Source organism: Seriola aureovittata, chromosome 20, assembly GCF_021018895.1.
Source record: "Seriola aureovittata isolate HTS-2021-v1 ecotype China chromosome 20, ASM2101889v1, whole genome shotgun sequence".
Lineage (NCBI taxonomy): Eukaryota > Metazoa > Chordata > Actinopteri > Carangiformes > Carangidae > Seriola > Seriola aureovittata.
The window spans coordinates 1,681,146-1,706,092 of record NC_079383.1 but is presented as its reverse complement, the minus strand read 5'-3'; the positions used below and the strand labels follow the sequence as shown (position 1 = coordinate 1,706,092).

Below are 24,947 nucleotides of genomic sequence, written 5' to 3'. Positions count from 1 at the left end.
ACAATTTAGGTAAAATCCATTTCCATTTCATTAGCCGACCTTTGACCCTTTCTAAAACATTGTCCCAGTTTTTCTTTAAAAACGTTTCATTTCCTAAAAACACTCCCAGATATTTTAGCCCTCCTGTTCTCCAGACCAACCCTCCAGGTAGCCTGAGCCGATCCCTCAGCCGGTCCCCCACCATGACCGCCTCACTCTTCCCCCAGTTCACCCTGGCTGAGGAGATAGAGCCAAAACGGTTCACGGTGTTCTCTAAAATATCAATATCAGTCTGGGAGTTGACCAGGACAATGACATCATCAGCGTATGCAGACAGTTTAAAAGAGACGTCACAGTTGGGGAAACAAACACCACTCAGTCCAGTTCTCAGCTTGTGAAGCAGAGGCTCGATGGCCAGAGAGTACAACATGCCAGACAGAGGACAGCCCTGTCTGACACCCCTCTGGACAGCAAAGGGAGCACTCAGACCCCCATTCATTTTCAACACGCTCGCAATGTCACCATAGAGAACCTGGATCTTGGCTATGAAACCTGGGCTGAACCCAAAAGCAGCTAAGACTTGCCACAAGTACTGGTGTTCAACCCGATCAAAAGCCTTTTCCTGGTCTATTGAAATCAGACCAGTGTCTACAGCCAATGAGCCAGAGACCTCCAAAACATCACGAATTAAAGTGACATTGTCACTTATCAGCCTGCCGGGCACACAGTAAGTCTGGTCAGTGTGGACAACGGCAGCCATCACCCCTCTCAGTCTGGTGGCCAGGACCTTGGACAGAATCTTATAGTCCGTGCAGAGCAGTGAAACAGGTCTCCAGTTTTTCAGCTCTTGCAGGTCACCTTTCTTCGGTAGCAGGGTGATGACCGCCCTCCTACAGCTCAGAGGCAGCCGTCCTGTCTCTAGGCTGGCTGAGATCACCTCCAGCAAGTCCTCACCCAGTACTGACCAGAACGCCTTATAAAAGTCCACAGGTAGACCATCCAAGCCTGGAGCTCTGCCACTGTGCAAACTCATCAGAGCCGCAGACATTTCAGGAAGAGTTAACAGAGACTCCAGCTTGTCATTGTCCTTTGCTTCCACCTGAGGGAGACCAGTGAAGAAGCTGCTGCACAATGAAGAGTTCAATGTGAATTCACTCTTATACAGATCGGTGTAATAGCTGGCCGCTAGCCTCCTGATCCCAGCAGAGTCTGAGACCACAGAGCCGCTGCCAGACCGTAAAGAATGAATCACCTTCCTCTGACCATTCCTCTTCTCCAAGCCAAAGAAAAACTGAGAGGGGGCATCCATCTGTGAGACGTCCAGAAATCGTGACCTGACCAGAGCTCCCTGTGCTGCAATGCCCAGCAGGTTGGCCAGAGCCGACTTTTTGGATTTGAGGGAATCTAAAAGCCCTCGATCTCCTGTAGAATCTACCAAACCCTGCAGTTCTACCACCTGAATCTCTAGGTCCTGCATAGATCTGGTTAAATCTCTGGTGACATTGCGAGTGAACCTCTGACACAACTGTTTGATCTGAGCCTTGCCCACATCCCACCACTGTTGTACACAATTAAAATCCCTCTTACAATGTCTGTGAGCAGCCCAAAAACACTCAAAAGCTGCTCGGAAATCCTTGCTCTGAAGCAATGAGCTGTTAAAATGCCAGTAGGCACTCTGCAAACGCACATTTTGGATTAAAACAGAGCTAAAAACAAGACAGTGGTCAGAAAAACCAACAGGGGTAATGTGACAACTGTTAAAAATGTTCAAACTGTGCTTAAAACCGTACAGACGGTCCAACCTGGCCAGAGATATTTTATTGTCTTTGCAGTGACTCCAGGTGTACTGCCTGTGATGTGCATAAAAAGTCCGCCACACATCTGACAGCTCATGTGCTTCTGTCAACTGTCTGAACCTGTGTGACGAAGCAGGATGAGGCTCATGGTGGTTTCTGTCCAAACTGGGATTTTCAGTACAGTTAAAATCACCCCCCACAAATAAATATACATCTCTGTTACAGTTCTTGATAGTATCACATAAAACATCAAGGACTGCTACTCTTTGCACTCCATTGGTTGGAGCATAAACACAGATAAAAACAGCACAGACCCGTTCAAACTGAGCTGTGACCTTAAGTATACTGCCTTTAATTACTTCGTCCACTGTATATGAAGCAGGCAGGAAGCTCCTGGAGAAAACAATCCCCACTCCTCCACTACAGCTGGACTTGTGGCTCAGGATGACCTCCCCAGAACATCCCCTCCTCCAGTCACTCTCAATATCAGGGGTACTGTGTGTCTCCTGAACCATCATGATATCAATATGTTTTAACTCCATTAATTTAAAAAGAGCAGCCCTTTTACCCTCATCTCTAGCTCCATTAATATTTAAAGTGCCTATCTTAAAATCACACATGGAGAGAGAGAGGAAAAACACAAGAATGTAACATAACAGAAAATAAGAAAAACAAATATTATTAAACATCTTCATGGAGCTCATTGGTTCTGATCTTATGAACCAGTTTACGTAGTCTGTGGACCTCCTGCTCAGATATCACATCATCTCCTAAATTTGCAGATTTTAAAGTTAAGGGCCTTGCAGATTTAACGAAGAGTTTCAGATCAGGGAAAAAGTTCTCCAGTTTTACCAGCCTGTGGCCTTTAGTTTCCCTCAGAAACTTTGTGATGTCCTCATGAGAGTAAAGACTCTGTTGATCTTCTTGTGTCAGTGAGAAGTCACTCTCAGACTCCATCGACTTCCTCACTTTCAGGTTCCCTGCTCTTAAAACCTTTGCTCTGTTCTGAACAGAGTCCTGATTCTTCCTTTTCTGTGACACTTTTAACAATTCATCATCTGACATATCCTCGTCTGCAAAACAATCCTCATTATCAGACGACTCACTTTCACTCAAACCATTATCAGCAGGCTTTGACCTGTCTTCAGTCTGAGCTGCAGAATCAGATTGATCACCTTTATCAGCCCCCTCCTTCCCAGAACAAGCAGGGGGGGCACCATCAGCTGGATCCCCGCCGGGAACGGCAACGCCCGACCCGGCGCTGCCAGCAGACTCAATCGGTCCTGGAGCCGCCGATCCCCCGCCGGGAGCCGGAACAGCAGAAGCCGGAGCCACCGGAGCTACCGGAGCCACCGGAGCCACCGGAGCCACCGGAGCCACCGGCTCCGGCTCCGGCTCCGGCCCCGGCCCCCGACGAGGGGCCGCCGGCCCCCCAGCAGCAGCCGGCCGCCGCACCGCTTCCCGCTCCGGGCAGGAACGGAGCAAATGTCCCTCTGCCCCACAACCGAAACATTTCATGGTGTCAGACGAAGCGTAAACCATATAATTAAACCCGTCCACCTTAAAATTAAAGCTGAGGTTCAGCTCAGTGTTTTCTTTCAACACCATGAACACCTGTCTGCGGTGACACACCACATGTTTCAGCAGGGGAGACTTGCAGCCCAGAGACACCATCTTAATGGGAGACACCAGTTGTCCATATCGAGCCAGTGCAGAGGACAGGGTGTCATTTTTAATAAACGGGGGAGCGTTAGAGATTGTGATCCTTTTAGCTGGACTAACCAGCGGGAGGACAGGGACAAAGGTGTCCTGTATAACGACACCTGTCTCCACCACAGCGTTGACTTTCTCTGTGCTGTCTAAAAAGATCACAATGGCTCCGTGCATGCGGGAGGCAGACCGCACACTCCCGCATCCCACCACCTCTCCCACCGCTAAACTGGCCTCCTCCACGGAGCAGTTTACAGCCGGCACCAGTTTGATAGCATGCCGGCGTGTTAGCTTCTCATACTCCACACCACCCTCCACCACGGGCATACTGCCCCACCCAAACCCAACTACACCCCAACTACACTTAGTGACAAACTACAGCAACTGTGTGAAAGAAAAAGAAACACATAAAACAGATAGAAAAAGGCTCAAAAACCTCAAACACACCAACGTTCACTCACCACGCTCTCACTCACTCCGCCATTCACTCAGAGAGAGAGAGACAGAGAGAGAGACAGAGAGAGAGACAGAGAGACAGAGAGAGAGAGAGACAGAGAGAGAGATAAAGAGAGAGAGAGAGACAGAGAGAGAGAGAGAGAGAGACAGAGAGAGAGAGAGAGACAGAGAGAGAGACAGAGAGAGAGATAAAGAGAGAGAGAGAGACAGAGAGAGAGAGAGAGACAGAGAGAGAGACAGAGAGAGAGACAGAGAGAGAGAGAGACAGAGAGAGAGAGAAAGAGAGACAGAGAGAGAGACAGAGACAGAGAGAGACAGAGAGAGAGAGAGACAGAGAGAGAGAGAAAGAGAGAGAGAGAGACAGAGAGAGAGATAAAGAGAGAGAGAGAGAGAGAGAGAGAAAGAGAGAGACAGAGAGAGAGAGACAGAGAGAGACAGAGAGAGAGAGACAGAGAGAGAGAGAGACAGAGAGAAACAGAAAGAGAGACAGAGAGAGACAGAGAGAGAGAGACAGAGAAAATGAGAAAATAAGAGAGTCTAACCTTCATCGGTTTAATTTAAACAAGAGGTGGAGATGCTGCTTTAGAAAGAACCTGAGTGTAGAAACTATCCAGAGGTTTGAATGTGTTAGAAGATGAGCTCTGATGTCATCCTGATCTGCTCCAGTGTTTATATCCAGCTGTAAGAAGAGTGTCTGGACAGCAGAGTGTGTGTTAATAAAGAAGTCTGGTCTGGAGATGGACGCCTGTATCGTCTCATCTGACACTCTGACGAGATCAATAAGGTTCAGATTCAGGTCTAAACATTTTCTCCAACACTCATCCAGAGTCAGTTCTAACAGCAGACGACTTTCTGACTTTATGAGTCTTCATCAGCTACAAGAACAAGAGAAATGAACAAGCTCTGACACCAACACATGAAGTGATCCTTCACTCAGTGACTGACCTCACTGTGCGCCATAAACAATAATAATCACAACAGCACCGGTTCAACACGACTCAGTGATGTGCTCATCCTCCATGATCCATTGATTTAAAATATGGACGTCGTTGATTACGTTGATCAATATTTAGTCCGAATGAACTGAAAAGTCACAGAAATACAACAACAACAGAGTCAGTAACAAAATAATAATAGTAATAATATAATATCGTCACCTTCCTAAAATAATGGCCTAAGTCATGTTTTGACAAAAATGTTTTTTTTGCCTAAATCACCCCCTCATGATGCTGGCCACCTCTGGTAAAATCGCCTGAATCCTCAGTTGAGGGGAACATGCAATTCTACCCCCGGTTGTATAATGGCCTATGTCAAAAGTGTGACTCTTTTGTTGAGTTTTTTGTGTTTCCTGAAAAACCTGAAAAAATGACTTAGGCCATTATTTTAAGAGGGTGTCGATATATAATAATTTGAAAATACACTGAACTTTATCAAGTATGTTTGTTTTACTATGAAGATCTGAACTGTTACAGTGTTCCTCTACACAGCACATGGTAACATGAGCGTGTGTGTGTGTGTGTGTGTGTGTGTGTGTCTCTCTCTATAGGACAGGTAAACCCGAAACCAGAGGCTAAAGGAGATACAACACACACACACACACACACACACACACACACACACACACACACACACACACACACACACACACACACACACACACACACACACACACACACACACACACACCCACCTCCTGCAAGCTGAGCGGTTTCTTCCTCTCTGGGGAGTGTGCGAGAGTGTGTTCCTGTGTGTGTGTGTCATATGACTGATCGGTGTTATTGACAAGGACTCCAGGCCTTTGAGGTTCAGAATGACTGTCAGGGCTTCACCTACATAGAGAATTACAAGTAGCTGCCTCCAGCTCTCGACAAACTGACGGGTGTCCTCATGGAAAACGCTGCGGTTGCAGCATCAAGCCGACGCTGCGGCGTTGTATCGTAAACAGCATTGAACAAAACTAACCAAAACTACCAACGAGGAAGAAAAGAGCCGCAACTTTCCTCGAGGAATTTCCTCCAAAGAGCGTCTGATTTCTCCCACAGCAGGAGCATCAGGCAGCGGCGCCCTGATATTTCATGGCTGTTAAAACTGGTGAGGAAGTTCAGATGAGACTGAGGTACGGCTCAGTCACGAACCTTTACTGCCTCCAGCTGTGTTCAGAACACCTCAGTGTCCTCCTTCATCCCTACCTCTACCTCAGTGCCCCCCCTTCAACTGTCCCACGTACCCCTGGGGAGACACGCCCCACAGACTGACAATGTCTGATTTAGTGAAATGCTGCAAGGTCACACTGACCTTTACCTTTGTCCACCAAAATCAAACCAGTTCATCCCCGAGTCCATGTGAATGTTTGTGCCAGATGTGATGAACTTCTGTTAAGACGTTACTGAGATATATCGATTCCAGGAGAATGGGACGACACACAGACAGACGACCTGAAAACAACACGTCTCTCCCCATAAACACTCGACACCTTTACGCGGTGAGTTCGAGTCCTCTGTCCTACCTCACAGCTCTGCCAGCGGTTGGGAATGTTGGGCCGAAGCTTCTGCTCACAGACCACCTTCCTCATCTCCTCCACTGATGGATCTGACTGAACCAGGTCGTAGTAGGGCAGCTGGTAGTCCTCATGGATGCCTGCCAGAAAACAAATGTGGTTAATATTCTGATTTACCTGAGATGTAGAACCTGTTCACTTACAACAGGGAACTGTTTCTTTTTAAATGTGGCATCCCTCAAGGTTCAATTTTAGGCCCCCTTTTAATCTCACTAATCAGGCTTCCTTTTGGATCCGTTTCAGAAATATAATATTCTGTATCGCCGTTATTCTGACGACAGTTTTATGTACAAGTTACACTTGACAGTGCCGACTTGTAGAAAAACCTTTTTATTGTTCTAAATGGTGAGAAACGTTGAACAAATAAATCAAAACAAAACTGAAGTATTTCTATTCGACCCTCATTACTCCGTCATTTGCCTTGAACGCTGTGTTTGGTCCTTTATCTACAAAGTGAGAGTGTGTTTAGAAATCCTCTTGGACATTTCTCTGAATTTTAACAAGTCAGTTCTGTTGTGAAGAGCAGCTATTACCAGCTCAGAACTGTGGACAAAATAAAGCCGTTTTCTCAGAAGGACCCGTCAACAACATCCAGGCTTTTGTCAGCTCTTGGTTGGATTACTGTAATTCCCTCGATCCATTCCTTCAACCCTTTTCAATTACAATCGTTCAAAATGCAGCTGTAATACTTTTGGTACAAAAAAAGAAAAAACCAGTAAAATACAGATTTTAAATCTTAATATTTGTTTATTAAGCTCTTAATGGCTTAGCTCCACAATTCACAATGTTTTCTGCAGTTTCACTCAAGCTCTGGAATAATAATAATAATAATAATAATAATAATAATAATAAACTTTATTTACAGAAGCTCAAAGTGCTTTACAATAAAAACTACTCAAACAGTAAAACAAAATTAGGGTGAATTGAAGGACAATGAAAATAGACAGTAGATGATTAAAAATATGTAAATAAAATCGATTGTATCGATTTTGTTTTTATCCTTGTATTATTTACACCTTTACTCGTATTGATTATCCATCTGCAGCGATCGCAGAGCACTTTGGGTGATTTTTAAATGTGCTCTATAAAATAAATTGACTTGATGTGGTTTCTCCATCTATGCAAATACTGGTCTGTGAATATTTCCATAATTGATTCTGAGCCTCTCTTGCTCCATTCATCTATCACTCCCTCCATTAATCTGTCAACCTCCCAATCATTCCCTCAATCACTCAATGACCCACCCCCTCCTCATTTGATCCTCACCTCCCATCGAGCAGCGGCTGGCGATCTCCCAGAAGACCAATCCCATCGCGTAGATGTCAGCTCGCTTGAAAGACTCAAAGTGTTTCATGTTTATGGAGTCGTCCAGGACCTCCGGAGCCATATACCTGAGCAGAAACACGAAGGCTCGTTACCAAACTGTTGAGACATTTAAGCTGCTACTGTTGAGAGGATGATCTAAGACACACTGGAAATGATTGGAAAAACAATAGAGAGAGGAAAGTGCAAAGAGCAGAACAAGCATCCTGCGACACATTGGCATTTTCCTCTTCTTGAACTGTGCTCTGACTGTTTGGTATTTCATGTCCACAGCTGCGTGCACAGGTGGGAGTCAGAGCAAAGCAACATGATGGCGACAGAAATAAATTGCGTCTTAGCCTTGACTGAGAGAAAGGTCGTGCTCCCTCCCTGTGCCTCCAAAACACTTGCTAGGTGTGTCACAAGAAGCTATGGAGCCACAGGAGGAACAATAGAAACACTTTACTTTAAATATTCCTATTTAGCGTTAAAAAGCAGTATATAAATCATATTATTATATAGTTATTATACATTATAATATAGCTGTAAGCAGATGTAAGTATATTTTAAATATCTATTGATACTCAGCAGATATAACTTCTACTGTGAGGACTGCCTCTACTTATTGGTGCCCACATGAGGAACTAAAGCTGTTGACAATTACATTATAATAAGCAAATATCTGTATTAAACTACATTAGTCTATTATAAAAAATGAAACATATATAAATGTTAAATAGGGAGCGGAACAGCAAACAACATTATTTTGTTCATTTAACTGCATCTTTCCTTCTAACATGAGTTATGATGTGAAAAAGGTCTGAAACAACAACATGAATTAAACAACCGCCGACTGATCAACAGTAGACCCCCCCCCCCCGACACCAATAACCACAGTAATGACTGCAGCAGTTTGATGGAGACGATTGGATTCCTTTTCATCGTTTCCTCGGTGGCTTCAAAGTAAAGATCAGTTTATCAGTTATAGTCTGATTTATTCACCTCCTCTGTCTGAGATGTCACTTTCCTAATGTTGTTTTCAGTTTCATCATCATTTCTTTATGCTAGGTGTGAACTCTTAGACGGGTTATTCCCATTATAGATATGACAAAACAACATCCATGATTAATGAGCTACAGATTCATTAAACTGTCACGTTTGATGGTTAATTCATTTGCTTGCTGAAGTTTATAACCGTGTGCTGAAACTCCTGTCAACTAGGCTTGATACTCTACATCAAATATTGTGATATTTTTCATTATATCAATTTATTTTTTAAGGTTTTACAGCTGCTGCCGAGTCAGACCCTGTTTTCACTGATGAACCTCGTCATGTGACAAATAAAACTTTGAACTGATGTTCAGTGGCAACATCATTTATACCTGAAACATTAAGTACAATAATACAAATATATCTTATAAAAAATACCTGAAAAATAAAATAATAAAATCTATTATTAAAAAACACATCTGAAACATAAAATACAATATTATTATATTTTTAAAAAAAGAAACCCAGGGCAATAATATCGTATACCTCATATTGAGACAGAAGATTTTGGACACGTACTGTCGACTTCATTGAGCTACATTTTCCTGCTGAACAATGTGAAGTATAAAAACATTTAATCTTTATTATCACACTGTTCATACCGGCCATTAAGTGACACCTTCCTAATGGGCTTCCAGTAAAAGTGATGAGGGATAAAATCTAAACGTCTGTGTACAAAGATATTTATAAAAGTATATCTAAAGCTTTTATGAGTGAGACAAACCAAGTGGAAATCAGTTTATTACCATCCTGCTGCTGCAGCTCAACAGGGGAACAAAGAGAGGGAATTTTATATTAGAAGACCAACTTTGGAAGATCTTCACTTGACTTGTCTCACACAGACTACTGAAGCATCATCTTAGCTTCAGATAAAAACACTGAAGGGATATTTGTTTGGTGTGGTATGAACAGGAGGGATGATGACAGCCAACTAAAACTGTTTAAATGTTAATATGTTCGTACCTGACTGTTTTAAGACGAGAATAATTGAAGGAAATGAGCAGGACTTAATAGAGCTGATTAGTGTGAATTTAAAATGTTCATCAACACATTTTGATTGGTGTTATTAAAATATGCATCAATCTATAAATTAGTCAGTAACTTGTAGATCAATCTGTCAGAATAAAGCCTTCAGTTCGTCTGAAGGCGGCAGAACTGATCTGATAACGACTCTACAGCCACGTCGCGGTTAAAACCCGTGACACACTGTGACCTGCTGCGACCCGCTGTGATTTAATCTGTGCTGGACAAGAATCACAAAAACCTCACATTACTGACCGTGTCAAACCGGCTGATGAGATTCAATCACACCGCTCACACTGAAATCTGATAATCAATAAAAACAAACCCGATGTGCACACAGTCTCAGCCACACACTCCTAACAGTGTAATCCAATAACTTTATCAGATAACCGAGAATTAACTGAATTCTTCAAGTGATCTGTGAACAGATAATGAATGGACGGCCTTCGTTAGCAAACTTCGGTGCTTCAGATGAATCAAGAGAGGAAAACATCAAACTGAAAACAAAAGAGCTTCATTAAAGAAGTTTAGACGAAAAGGGAGAAGCAAGTTAATCAAATGTAAAAAGAAAGAAATCTTTATCTGTGTTCATGTTCAAGCACAACCCACACACAGGGAGCGTTTCAATCTGTACAAGAGGCTTTTATCAAGATGTGTCTGAATAAAATCAGGTATAAACTTCATCAAGTCAAACTTTATTCTTTCAGACAAACACAGAGAATCTCGAATCTCTTTGGTTGCTCTGGTTTTTAAATCACTGACTGTTCACGTGTGAACTGTTACCGCCACGTCTCTTCACCGACACCTGATAAAGAGTCATCGTTGAATCAGTGACTGAATGAGAACAAGATGAACCATTTCACACTGATGTCACTTCCACATGTTTAGCTTGAACATAAAAGAAAGATATGGTCTCCGCCACTCTCTCTTTCCTGTGTCTCTATCTAATAAAGGCAGAAAATAAATGGATAAAAAAACAAATGAATAAAACAGATGCTTTGTGGATAGTTTCCAGAATCAGCAGCTGGATTCAAAAAGGTCGTTTTCATCCGTTTTAGTTCCACAACAAAGAATTGGCAACACTCGGACAGGAAGTGAACTCAGACTCTCGTTTTCAAGTCGTCTTCGTCCAGTTTGACTGAAAGGAGCGAAACTGGCAGAAACGCGCTGTGAAAGCACCTTAACACAAAGTGTGAGGACTAACTGGCTCAATATATGAGCAACGCTTCTGGAGCAACATCATCTTTTCAAGCCAACGTCAAGTAGACGTCCTCAAAGGCGCCCTGCACTCAAAAATGTGTTTTCTTCTTTTTACTTCATGATGTTTGATCTTCACTGAGCTGCATTATTTATTTTATATCATATATTATATTTACTGTGTGTGTTTCCACATTCATGTTCAGAGAGGGGAAAGTTTCTCTGCTCACCTTAAAGTTTAACACGTTTATGTTTGAGCAGGATCTATATGAACCCGTTGTGGTTAAAGAAGAAACTTTGAGTGAAGCATATCAAACGTCGTGTCCAGACCTTAAACTGAATGAAAAATATTTGCTTTTTCACAGATTGTGAATTGTAGCAGGATCAGGGAGAGATGTAAATAAACTGATGTGTTTTTAACACGGTGATGAACTTTTCTCCTCGTCTACTGATGTAAGACTTTTTTAACCATCGACCCCTGCACGGCAACAAGTGATGCTTTTTATGTTGCATCCAACTTATCACACTCATGAACACTGGTTGGATGTCATCAAACGCACCACGAGTCTCCGCAGTGATGACACTACAAGTGAAACTGAACACTTCCTGTTGTGTCGGAGGTTTCATGTGGTTTTCTTTTAACTGACTCGGTCTTAATCCTCCGCTCCATGATCTGGTCTGTTGTCCATGTTTGATAGTTACCAGGCTGATAACTGGTGATATTTAGCTCAAGGCTAACAGTTAGCTTCATCCACATTTCCTTTCAAATATCGCGCTGATCGCTTCTGACTTAAATCTTAAAACATAAACTGTGAACTGTCGCAGCAACGTGAGGAGACGGAGTCACACAGCGGTCGGTTACAGTGACGTCCAACAACCAAATAATAATGTTTGAATTTACATAGGAGTTGATTTAATGTTGAAACAACACGTATACACTGTCCACCAGCAGGCTCAGTGGTCACTCACAGTTAAAACGTGATATTTTAACTAATTTCTGATCAGATGTCGTGAGGTGTTTCCCCTGTAAAAACGCCTTGAGATTCATAAATAAAACTGAATTGAATCGATCAACAGCTCTGCCATAGATAGATCACATCCCACCGGACCAATACTGCTCTAATGAACTCACCGTCCTCCCCTCAGGTGTGTGCTCACTGCGCTCCCTGGGACTTGGCTGGAAGTTTGGCATTGTGATAGAAAGTTAAATAAACTCTGGTGGAATCAGATCATCAGTATGTAACGTGGGTTTCAGCCAAGGCCGGAGCTTCTGTCTCCACTGACCCGAGGCTTAATGAATCATTTAGAGCCGCTGAAACACACCCGCAGCATCAAACCCCCGGCAGAGCGCCACGGACGAGAGGAGCAGGCAGGAGGAAGAAATAAACAAGACAAAAAAAAGAAGAGGAGAGAAAAACATTCCAGGACCAAAGCTGTGCTGGTATCACTGTGGGAGGGAGGAAGAGGAAGACGGTGGGAGAGAGAGAGCGCCGCCGTGGCCTCAGTGCACCGCTGCTTTTCCTACCCTGCAGCGAGAAACGTCTACATAATAGAACAAGAGACGTGTGGACACAGAAACACAGGGAGAGAGAAAGGCTCCAGTCTGGAGAGTTAGAAGTGGAGAAAGTCATGAATAATTGTGTGTGTGGTTACTGCAACACTAACTTTTTATAAGCTTTGAATAAGAGACTTTTCAAAGGCAGTAATTTGACTTGTATTTAAATATGCGGAAATAGAAACAGAGTCTCCTCCTGAAGATTAAATAGTCGCTGACACACTATCCACCTGACTTCCTTATTTACAGCCGCAATCCACAGATTTACTCTCCCTCTCTGAGTCAAGAACGCACCAGCTGCCTGCACGGAGAAGCAGCGGCGACTTCACCTGAGAAGAGGATTTCAGTTTCCTCCCGACAGAATCGGTGAATACAGAACAAGATGTAGAGGAGAATAACTGATAACAACCTGTTTGGATTCTTAAAAAAAAGAAGATGAGACTACCTTTTGGTTCCCACTCTGTGGTTCGGAGCGATGTCGATGGTGTCGGTGGCCGAGTCGTGGCGGACGGCTAGACCCAGGTCCGCGATGCAGCAGGTCCCGTTCTTCTTCACCAGGATGTTCTTTGACTTCAGGTCTCTGTGGGCGATAGCCGGCTTACCTGGAGACACAGGGACACTCAGGTGTTCAACGTGGCTGCAAACTGCTGAAACTTCACGTGAATCATTTCAACTGTGTTCTGAATGTTCTTGGTTGCAGTTTCACTTCTTTGATATTAGACGTAGAGCCAGCTGGAACAGGAAGCTTGAAATGGTTTCGTGCGAGTGACGTCTGGAGGAGACCGACGTTTAGTGCAACAGGAAGCATCAGCTCAGACTCTTGACTCTTATTTCCCTCCAGACGCTTTCCCCTCTGCACGTTCACTCAGCTCAGAACAGCTTCACCCAGGCCGACGGATCCCCGACTCTTGACCGATCATAAACAGGCCACGTTCAACAGATCAGTTTATTTAAATGTGATTGGTTGGTCTGACCGTATAAAACTGGATACAGTGAGGAGAGCAGTTACTTCTCTATCACTACTCTCTGGTCACCAGCCTGCTGTTCTTCACTCCGGTCTCAGTTTCAGTTAATCCATGAGATCTGATCTCTAGAGCTAGATCTGATAGATTTACTTTTGGGATTATTCACTGTCGACTTCTAGATTTAGCGTTTAGCCCGTTAGCTGCGTGTGTATCACTCTCCATTCTTTGATTCAAAATCCATAAGAAAATCTGAGATACCAAACTATTAACTGTGAAAATAAAAAGGACACATGCGCTCGGGACGAGTACGAATGTGCGCGACTCACCTTGTGTTCCCACGATCTCCATGTGCAGGTGAGCGAGGCCGCTGGCCGTGGACAGGGACAGTTTGATCATTCCCTCCACGGTGACGGTGTAGCGGTTCAGGTAGTCGAACAGGGAGCCGTGTTCGTGGTAGTCCGACACCAGCCACAGCTGAGTCCACGTCCCGTTATCTACGCACAGAGAGGAAGATGAAGGGTTAAAGACAGATTCCTAACTCACCCCTGACCTTTACTTTCTCAAACGTTCGGTGTTTTCTCTGCAGTTTTCAGACTCGTGTTTCAACACTTTTTTTTTATTCAATGTTTAAATCCCATTCATGCTGTGAAGCTTCGTTATAATGGGAGCGAATGAGAGAAACCTTCAGACCCACTCATCTCCAAACCTCTTCCTAATCAGAGCAGCTGTCACTGACATAAAGTCACCTGTGATGTTGGCAGAGGAATGTTAAATCCTCCCACTCAAACTCACTTCTTCTTTTTACCAACAAAGATTCAACCTTCAGTCCATCACAGATGAACAGGGACGAATAAAACACAGACTTCTGTGAGAATGAGAATGACAAAGGTCAGGTCAAGAGTTTGACCTTTACTTTTAAAAACAGTGTATAGTTTCTTCATTAATACTGTGACAGCTGTGGTTGTTCTTTTAAAGATGACCTGTAAAGGTGAGGTGTGCCTGACCTTACACTCAGCGTCCATGTTTGTTTTCCAGCTCATGTGCAGTTGGTACCGTTGGGATTAGGGACTTTAAGCAGCGACGGTCAAAGGGACACTACAGCGCCCGTATGTAGATTCCAACACGTTGCCATAGTGATGGAAATCAAAGATCACTAAGCAGCATTTAACTCCAACAACAGCTACTTCACCACTTCAGGAAACAGAGCTCGCTCTGAACGCTGCTGCGACTCGTCTCTTAAAACGAGCTGAGAGCTCTTGATATTTGCTTTAGAGACGAGTGAATATCAGATGAGGAGTTTCTATGAATCCGTCTGTGACTTCAGCACGGACAGCGCCATGGTTTACGACACAGAATCTACGTCCTCGCCAGATCCTCACATACACTCTCTGATGGCGACTCCAGCAGACCCTTGTGTACTCGCAGATAAGAAAGGTACAACACTGACTTAAGATCCACAGAGCTACCAATATTTACAGTCGTCACCGTGGCTGTACGTACTCAGGTCAGTCAATGAGGCGGCTGTGACTCTCCTGTGGTTTACAGCTGGGTTCGTAAGGAGGCCGACCTCATACAGTCAGTGAGGCGGCTCTGTGCTTTGGTTCAATCAGCTTCATTTACAAAAAAACGCCATCTGACAAAGATTTGACCCACAGTAGGAGTGTTTCCATGAACCTGCTTAATGCACAACTTGATTTAAAAACAAGTCATGGAAACGTAAACCCTCACATGGGGTGGTTTTTCACATTCAGGTTATGGCGCCTGAAGCATCAGACCGCAGGGGACGTCCAGCAGCGATGCGTCGTCCCAGCTCTGGGGCGTTTCAGGACCTCCTGGCGTTTGCATGGAGAAGTCTCTGTCCCCCCCCCCCCTTTATTTGATCAGCTAATGATTAACTCTTTCTCCCGTCTTGTTTTCTTTGGAGCAGAGAACCGGAGGAGTCACGGCGTCTGAAATCACTTTGAGCTGTTAAACTGTGGTGAAGTCTGGTCTTCACAGCGAGCCGTTACTCCCCCGTACTGTCTGCCAACCCGTCTATTCACAGCCGTTACTCGTCTGCACCGATCTCACCTTTAGCTGAGCTGCTTTTCTGCTCTGACAGCTCAAGGTTCACATGCAATTAAATCAGCCCACACTGTCATTTACAGAGGAGAAGGACAACGAGGCTCTGATTTTCACGATTTAGATTCTGAGACTTTGATGATTTATATTCTATTTTTCTTCGCTGGATTCGGGGTGCATGGTCTGATCTGGATCAGCATCCGACCTCCGGAGGTTTCTCACCTTTGTTATCAGCAGCGATGAAGCCCAGGATGTTCTCGTGTCTCAGCATCACGGTCTGGTAGATCTCAGCCTCGCGGAACCAGGAGCGTTCCTCGCGGGAGGAGAAGATTTTCACGGCCACCTCCTCGCCGCGCCACTTGCCCCGCCACACCTCCCCGAAACGCCCCTTACCAATGCTCTCCTGGAGGATGATGGTCCTGGCGATGGTCCTCTGGACCAGCAGCGGTAGACCTGGAGAGAAGACGACATGATGATGAGGAACACGTTTGCTTAAGGAATATAAACGAGGAAGGTGGAGCAGGTGGAGGAGGAGGAGGAGGAAGACCAAGGACTTGTGGAGGAGCAGAAGACTCGATGTCAAAACCTCCAAACCTCAGTTAATAAACCTGAATCTACTATCCTGTGTCCTTGTGTCTGTTGTTGTGTGTTGCACTGTGTTTTTACTGTTGTGCACTGATCAGAGTCACTCCCTGACAATAAAGGATTTCTCTTGTTCTATTGTTCATTTAGCGTCGCTCTAAAGGGTGAATATGAGAATAGGGTTGAAATGTTTCAAGAGTCAGATCCCAGAATATCAGAATAATATAAAAGGAGAGGAGCTGTGAATATAAAACTGGACTTGATATTTGACCATTTATGACCTTTGTAAATGTTTTTGTTAATTATTTGTTTCTTGTATTGTGCAGTTGTGTCGTCTCTGTGGCTGCTTATTGTTCTGCTTTTATTTTGTAGGCAGAATCCTGTGTGTAACTGCTGCTGCCATGGCGGAGATCTATTTTAGCACCGGGTGCTGTTCACTGACTACAGTGATGTGTCCGTCATTCACACTCATGGATAACAGTATGATGATCATCTTCAGGTGGGGGTGGGGGGTTCTCTGAACATTATTACTAAATGTGGGACTGTCAGTCTGAGATCAAAATAATCTGATGGGCCAGTTTTGGCTGTCAGTTGCCGACCACCGATATAAACCGGAGTTTTCAATCTCTTGATGATCTTTCCAAACTCCAGCTCAAAACTCTCTATAAAAACTGACAGTACATTTAATTTACTTCATGTAAGATTTATTATCTTATTTAAAGCATTATAACCTTTTCATTTATAATTTTATGACGTCATGATACTGAATAAAAGCAAAGATCTTCTGGTGGGGAGATGCTCCACTCTGTCTTCTTCTGACCACATGATATTTACTAGTTTCCTGGAGATAAACATGAGGTTTACCTTCTGCTCATTAACTCCTGTAACAACATATTCTGATAAAACTGAACCTTCAGTCTCTTTTTAAAGGTCTGGGCTGCGGAAGACTCCGCTCTTCTTCTCCTGCTCTAAACTTGTTTGTCCAGATACATTTCCAAAGTTACCGATGTGAGATTCTGCAGAAACTATGGGAAACAGTTTTTTTTTTCCACCTCACTGGTTTAGCTAACTGCTGATGAGGAAACGCAAAATGGAAGAGGGATGAAAATCCTCCTCCAGTTTCAACAGGCAACACACACACACACACACACACAGTTGCATATTGTACAATATGGTGTAAATAGCTACAAAGACTGAATCCAAGTCCTTCCTTGGCAGTGTGTCGGAGGTGCCAGTCTGCACAGAGAGGTGCTAATTTATGGGTAGCATAAAGAAGAGCTTTTGCCAGTACAGTGTGTGTGTGTGTGTGTGTGTGTGTGTGTGTGTGTGTGTGTGTAGCCTGAATCTGGGCCAGCCAGTCATTATACACACTTCTACTTTAAGATGTGTGCAGCTGCAGCGACTTGTGCGCACACACACACACACACACACACACACACACACACACACACACACACAGTGTGTGCATCTAAGACTTAAAATACAGACAGATATTCACAGAAACAGGATCACACACAGTAACAACTGTAACTCAGAGGAGCCTCTATAAACCCTGAGTTATGACCACGGTTAAAATATGATACACTTTTTTAAAGATCCACATTAATAAACTTTTAACTGTTGTTGAGGTTCAACTGGACAATAAAATCGAATATCTTGATATATGATGTTTTTGTTTTCAGCTTTCTGGCAAAACCCTCAGAAACATTCAGTGGCCGTTTCTTTTTCATATTATGATAAATATTACATGTGGTGGAAGATATCAGGATATTTGGTATTATAGAATATCGACCAAAGAAGACGAGGTACAACTAGTTTTTGTGAAGATAAAAATGATAAACATCAAAACATATTCTCGTGTAAACTGAATGTAAACAATGATAAGATTCTTGGTCATTTATCAGCTTCTGAATCTTCTGATCAATAGTTATTAGTTTGCAGTGGTGCGGAGGTCTGTACCTGGCTTTGTGCTAAGGTGAGGTACGACTTCTGTGACACCTTGACCAAGAGTTACCTTCTCATTAGCTCCTGGACTCTCACAAATATCAACAGATCCTTAACTAATTCCCAAATTAAAGCAGTGACATGGAAATCTGGCTCCTCCTGTCCTCACTGAAAGATGGTCAGAATAAAATCACAAAAATCACATAAAGCTGAAGAAAAGGAAAATCTGGCGACTTTATCTAGAGTCTGTAGGAAGTGTGCAGGAACGTCAGCACCCACCTGATCCAGACCCCGATGTGGTCATGTCGTAGATGAGGTCCTTCAGCGTTGTTCCCACAGTGATGAAGGGGTGGTCCATGGAGGGGTCTTCTTCATTGGGCACCCGGTGGTGGTGGTGGTGGTGGGCCCCGGCCCCTCCGGCCCCCAGACCCCTGTGGCTGTGGCAAACGTAGAACGCCACGACGAGCAGCAGGCAGAGCACGCACACAGGGCCCGCGATCACCGCTGCGAGGGCCACGGGGCCCAGAGGAGGAGGCTTCACCGTGGGGCCTGCGGGGCGGAGAAGAGACAGACAGATCAGAAACATCGCAGTGTGTACGAGACCTGTGGGGGAGGGGCTTCAGATCGGGGTCAGACACCAACATGTGACGGACCGAACGAGGCCGCTCGCTGTTGGAGAGGTTCACGTCCAACAGACCGGAGGCTGACAAGTGTTAGCCGAGAGCCAGGAAGCTAACAGGCCAAGTGGTGCGGGGGCACCATCCATCTGCTAGGGCTGATGGGAGATTTGGCCCGTTTCTCTCACACACACACACACACACACACACACACACACACACACAGGTCTTCCTATAGTTGTGAGGACAGTCACTGACATGATGGATTCCCCAGCTCCGTCTCCCAGCGTCAGCCCTCACAACGAAACATCTCCCCTCAGCTGTTTGAGGTTCCAGACTGAAACCTGACCTCACGACTTCTCCTCACTGTGTTTCACTCACCTCTGATTTTTATCTTACTTCTATTTCCTTTGCCAAAGGAGTCGGTTCAGTAAAGACTTTCCACTAAAGTTTAACGTAAGTTAAGTGAAACGTTTTTAAAGCAAGGTATGCAGGTGGTCGTGCTGTGATGTGTGCGGCCTCAGTTTGTCAGTGATTATAAATTATTATAATAAAGGCTTTTTTCCTCTTTTGTTGAGGTGAAAGAAAAAATAAATTAAAACCAACTTATTTGAAATGAAAGCAGGTAAATTAAGGTAATTTCCTCCACAATCTGCATCATTATTATTGATTATTATTGACCAGAGATCAGAGCTCCTCACTACGGAGGAGCAGAGTCATTTATTACAGATTTCAGTGGCATCCACCCAAATAAACAGCTCCTACAAGTGGGTGAGATTAAAAGTGAGTTATGAGACGTGGAGCGGGGGAAGAGTACAACACGTCTTAATCCCAGCCCCCCCCCCCCCCCCCCGTGTTGACTTGTTGGAGTGATTCAGCTCCTCACAGCTGAAGAGAATAACAGGACAAACACTCTCAGGGCTGTAAAACCTTTCTGATGAACCTCCACCATCAGTGATGGAGGGAACAAACACCAGTGGCAGAGCGGGAAGTGAAAACCAGACGGTCCTAATCAAAGTGAGAGATGAGGGAGGTATAAAAAGGTAGACGGACTCTGTCTCGGCCCGTCAGTCCGACGGGGAGAAGAGAGAACAAGACAGGTCTGAGTCGTCTATAATGAGCTCGTATCCTCAGACGGTCGTGTTTCAGGGAGGAGGGCTGTCACTTTTAAGACCCGCTGCACTGAACAACATCTGTGCAATGGAATAATAAAGTCACAGTGCAAGAAAATGTGACAGTGAAACCAGAACCACCACCTCGTGGTCGTATCCCTCCGCCGCTCGGACTAGTTAAGGGTTCATTTAATCCATATCTTTAAACTGCATGTCACCATAGCAACGGTAGGTATGTTTCTCTCTCCCTCACCTGTTTGCGCACTGAAACTAACCGAACCTCATGTTAACTACAGTCTCGTTCACACAGGTCTGCTGTCAGTCAGAGAACAGCTGCACATTATAACATCCTGTCTCAAACTGGATGAAGTTTAATTAACAGGACGAGTCACAGAGAAACAGCTGTAAATATGACTGAGGTGAAGGGGCAGAAACATACACAGCCGGGACACAGGTGACGTTAACTTCACCTGTCCTCCTCCAGAGGAATCGGTCTGAACGAGGCTTCGCTTTACAAACGGGGGAATATTAAACAGCCTCTGCTCTTCCTTTGAGAACTGGCCTTGGTGCAACAATAAAACTGTGCTAATCCAAAAGTGGTGAAAATCAGATCAGATCAGGAAATCAGAAAAATTTTAATTTAAAAGATGTTTTCCACTAAAGTATAAAGCAGAACTACAGACCTCTAACATTTCAAAAGTAATTCAAATGGATCATTACAAGGGATGTTTCAAACTTCATTTAAATAATCTGATATTGATTCATAAAACCCTGAGATCAATCTTTTAATGACTTTTAAAGTCCAGTGACGCTGTGAATCCTTCTCCATGACCAGATCTGATCACGTGACGAGAGAGACAAAAAACACGGTGGACGTGTCTCCACCAAAGGTCTAAAGGAAAAGATGTGTGGCTGAATTTCAGATGTAAAAACTATGGAGACAGTGAAGAGCTGGAGGAAAGAAACATCTGTTTCTGCTGGTTCACGCTGACGCTGCTGCACCAGGGTGAGTTAGTACGACGGAGGATTAGCACCACACTGAGGGGGGGGAAATATGACACCTCGAGTATAAAGTCATAATATTATGAGAATGAAATCATAATTTTACAAGAAAAATTATAATATTACAAAAATAAAGTCATAATGAGAGTAAATTCAGAATTTAATTTTAAAGAAGTCATAATATTATGAGGATAGAGTCCTAATCTTATGTTGCATGCATTAATTTAACAGCTTTGGGTCCATTCTTAAAGTCATGAATATCTTTTATAATGCACCAGCTTGAGGGAACAATTCACAACCTTAGTTCTCTGAGAATCTCATTCCGATCAAGAAAAAAACTGGTCTTTTAACTGAAATATCTCATTTACATGTGACAGGAGCTGTATTTCTGTATGGCTTATGTAACCTTGGTGAAAACTTCAGTCAACTGTATTGTAAAGGCTGAAGAATAATTTCTCTACTCCTCTGAGCTCAGGTCACAACACTGAAATGTAAAGATGTAAAGAGAGTTAATATAAACTCTTATTATTCCTGCCTGAGAACAGATTCGTTACAGCTTCACTTTGTCCACACACAGCAGAAACCTGAACCTCTGTAAGTGGACAGGTTTGTAAAGTTACTTTAGTTTTAGCCGAGAGGAATTACTTAGAATTAAAATTAGAATTAATAATTAATCTGACACCCTGTGCATGAAATATTGTAACCAAAATACAAATAAACAATGTGTTGCCTGTTTTTGTCATTAACTACGGGATTAATCTTTAATTTTTCCATTAAAAAAGCAAAGAATTGTGGGAATGCAACAAAAACTGCAAGGCCAAATTAATCTAATTACAAGTGTGAGAGCAACAATGTGAAATACTACGAAACGTGATCCACAGCAGACAACAGTTTGAACCCGTCAGTGTCTTAACGCTGGCGGCGTTGGATAAAGACGGGGCTGAAGATGAAGACCCGTCACCAGAGACGTGAGTCGTGGTCAACGCAGCAGACAGCCTGTAGTAGTTTCCTTTTTTCTGCAGTACTTTAACTCAAGTGAAAATCTGACTGAGCAACCTTCACCTGTATTGGAGTCATATTCAAGCGGCGCTTCTATGACTCCGGTAATAGCACTGTGGGAGATCTGATGGATTATTGCAAGTTTCTTTTAGAGTTTCTTTTTCTGTGGCTGTATATTAAAATCCAGAGGAACTGCTGTGAAGGCAGGAGCCGTCCTCCTGCTCTGACTGACATCTTTAAAACTGCATTAGCAAGTGTTGTATAAATATATTTGAGCCGCCACAAATCTCAGCAGGAATTTAAGAGGGCGACGGGCGCTCACTGTGAAGTTACCGGCAGAGGCAGATGACATGGGGGGAGTAACTCCTCGTGGTTACTGAAGCAACAACAACAACAACAACAACAACAACAACAAGTGCCCTGAATAACGTTGTTAAAAATACCTAATTAAGATGGATGACACTGACCCACGAACTGAAGTAAACAAAACCCAGATGGCTTCATTCTGCTGAAAAACAAAACATCAGTTTCATTCATAAACACAAAAGAAAACCAAGAATCAAGAAGAAAATCAAATAAAACCAGAGACCAGTCTCACAGCGACAGACTGTGACTGTGTCTTAGATTCAACAGTCAGACTTCAGATAGACTGAGTCTGAATTCACCTGCTGCACAAAGCAGTTTAGTTCTCGACCAGAGCTGCACAATTAAAAGAAATATAATCCAAATCTCAATATGACCAAGTGCAAAATCCAAATTGCAGAAGCTGCAATTGTTTTGATTTAAAGTGTTTCACAACATTATGTTAGCACTCCCAGTGTTGTGGTGCTACAGAGACGCTCCGGCCAATAAATCATAATCTCCAGAAGTAAAAGGAACATTATGTTTGGTTCAACACCAACAAAAATCACATCATCCTCATTTTCTAGATTTTTTTCAGTGAGAATTAAATTTATAAAAACATCATTCCAACTGAAATCTCAGTATCTGCCAATTATAATTTTTTGTGTATATTGTGCAGCCGTGTTCTTGACTATCTGAACACAGACTGTGGTCAAATTTATTCTGGGTAAATAAAATACTTTTTTCAAAGGAAAAAAAAAAATGGCTGATGGAGAAACATCATCCAACTGCTCAGCTCTGTTTACCCTCAGCAGAAGATGTGTTTTTCTGGAAGTATTCAACAGACGTTTGACTTGAAGAGTGAACAATGAAAAAGAAAAACCTGATTAAGAATAATAATAATAATAAATAAAAACTAATAAAAAAAGGCTGCCGTCTCTAAAAACTCTTCCCTTCTCTTCGCGCTCTCCGTAACAATGTTAGCAAACCACAAATTATGAGCCATGTTTCTTGTTGTTGGGAACTACTGGTCAGCGCAGATGTCATTGACTGTTGCCATGGTAACATTGGTCTTAGGACTGAGTTAGCCTGGGGGTAAGGTGTCTGATGTTTCCGGTTTAAAAACGAGTAAGTCTTTGTTTTTGGATCTAAGAGCAAACTGAAGACCGGAGCAGCACGAGAGACAGTGTGAGTCATATCACATATTCATCGCATCACATTATGGACAATTATAAGAGTGAGAGAGCAGACCCCACTAAAGAACCCTGTTCATACATTCAGCATTTTAATTAAGTACAACGGGTGAATTTTAAATAATCCTCTATAACGTTCTGGTGGATGGAAGTTAGAGAGTTAGAGGGAGAACTCATCAGCTGGAATGAAACCTGACGGCTGTTTGTTCTCCGTCACACACGGTTAGCTGCTCCTGTTCTATAGATCTGTTCTCCCTAATGATGTTGGTGCACACTCAAAGCCTTCTGGGAAACTACAGTCAATGTATACTAGCCGAAGAGTGTGTGTGTGTGTGTGTGTGTGTGTGTGTGTGTGTGTTTACCGGGGAAGATCTTGATGTTGGGGTCTTTGTTGCAGTAGTCCTTCGTGCAGCAGATGGGGTAAATACCCGTGTCTTGTTTGGCGGACGGGGCGCAGATGAAGGGCCGGTCTCGCGGGATTAGTTCGTTATCTCGCACGCACTGGCGCTGCTCTGTGGTCAGCCGGCTGCCCGACTTGCGGATGGCGACGAAGCAGACGCCATCTGTGGTGCAGCTGGAGTTGGTGCTGCAGCGGTCACAGTAACACTGGAGGGCTGAAGGGAAGAAGGAAGAAGGAGGAAGAGTTAGACCTGAGGCTGCAGGTCAGCTGATACAAACATCATCCAACAGAGATCTTTAAAACATTTACTTCCAGGATTTCTGACAAAGTCGAGACGAAGAAATTCAGTCGACACAAAAACTAAAGTTTCAATTTGCCAGAAGATTTTCCTTTATGCACAAAACACCATTAAAACTTTTCCTTGAACTATTCAAGTGTTTCAGGTTTCCTCCGTATCTTAGTCTTTATACTTGAGGAAATACAGTTCAGGTTCCTCTGATTGTACCTGAACTCAACACGTCTGAGTTTAAGTTGATAAATGAAGAGGACGAACATCACAACCAGAGTTTGCACCTGATGGATCCTCAATGAGAGGAATTGATTTTGCTCCACAGATTTGATCGACATCAGTTTCTGATCTGATGGCTCCACCTCCTCAGCTCTCTTCAGGTTAACTCTATAGTCAATGATGCTCTGTGGTTTGTGAGACGATACAGGTGAGATGCTCATAGGTATCACCAGCAAACAAATGGTCTCCATGGAAACTGTAGAATTGTACTGCAGTAAAATCTCTTTCACTGCTGCAAACGTCTTAAGGTTTTTCCTTAACAGAAGAAACCTTTTAAGTGATTCTGTGCAACAACCGTCAGTAACTCCCTCAGCTGAGGAGAAATTCAACCTCAAGTGTCAGACTTGATCCTTTCGTGTGTGTGTCTCTCATCATGGAGAGAATATGAGACGTTACATCACTCCAGTCTCTTCTCACACACAAACACTGACTCATTTTCCTCTGAAGGTTTGCTCTGTTACTGGCACTCTATGCAGGACACACAGACACACACACAGCTGGACAGCACATGGCCGACATCAGGAAAAGGCCAAGAAT

At 43.6% G+C, this 24,947-nt stretch overlaps 1 protein-coding gene across 1 annotated transcript in view; it reads right to left on the bottom strand.

The window, feature by feature from the left end:
* The window catches only part of tgfbr1b (transforming growth factor, beta receptor 1 b), a 75,098-nt gene that overhangs the window by 14,504 nt on the left and 35,647 nt on the right, over window positions 1–24,947 (bottom strand). Inside the window, exons 2-8 of the mRNA XM_056363964.1 lie at window positions 23,805–24,056; window positions 18,457–18,726; window positions 15,874–16,104; window positions 13,917–14,084; window positions 13,071–13,227; window positions 7,765–7,889; window positions 6,448–6,578 (exon numbers count right to left, since the gene is read on the bottom strand). Coding sequence (XP_056219939.1) covers window positions 6,448–6,578; window positions 7,765–7,889; window positions 13,071–13,227; window positions 13,917–14,084; window positions 15,874–16,104; window positions 18,457–18,726; window positions 23,805–24,056 — 1,334 coding nt within the window. The remainder of the gene's footprint in view (window positions 1–6,447; window positions 6,579–7,764; window positions 7,890–13,070; window positions 13,228–13,916; window positions 14,085–15,873; window positions 16,105–18,456; window positions 18,727–23,804; window positions 24,057–24,947) is intronic.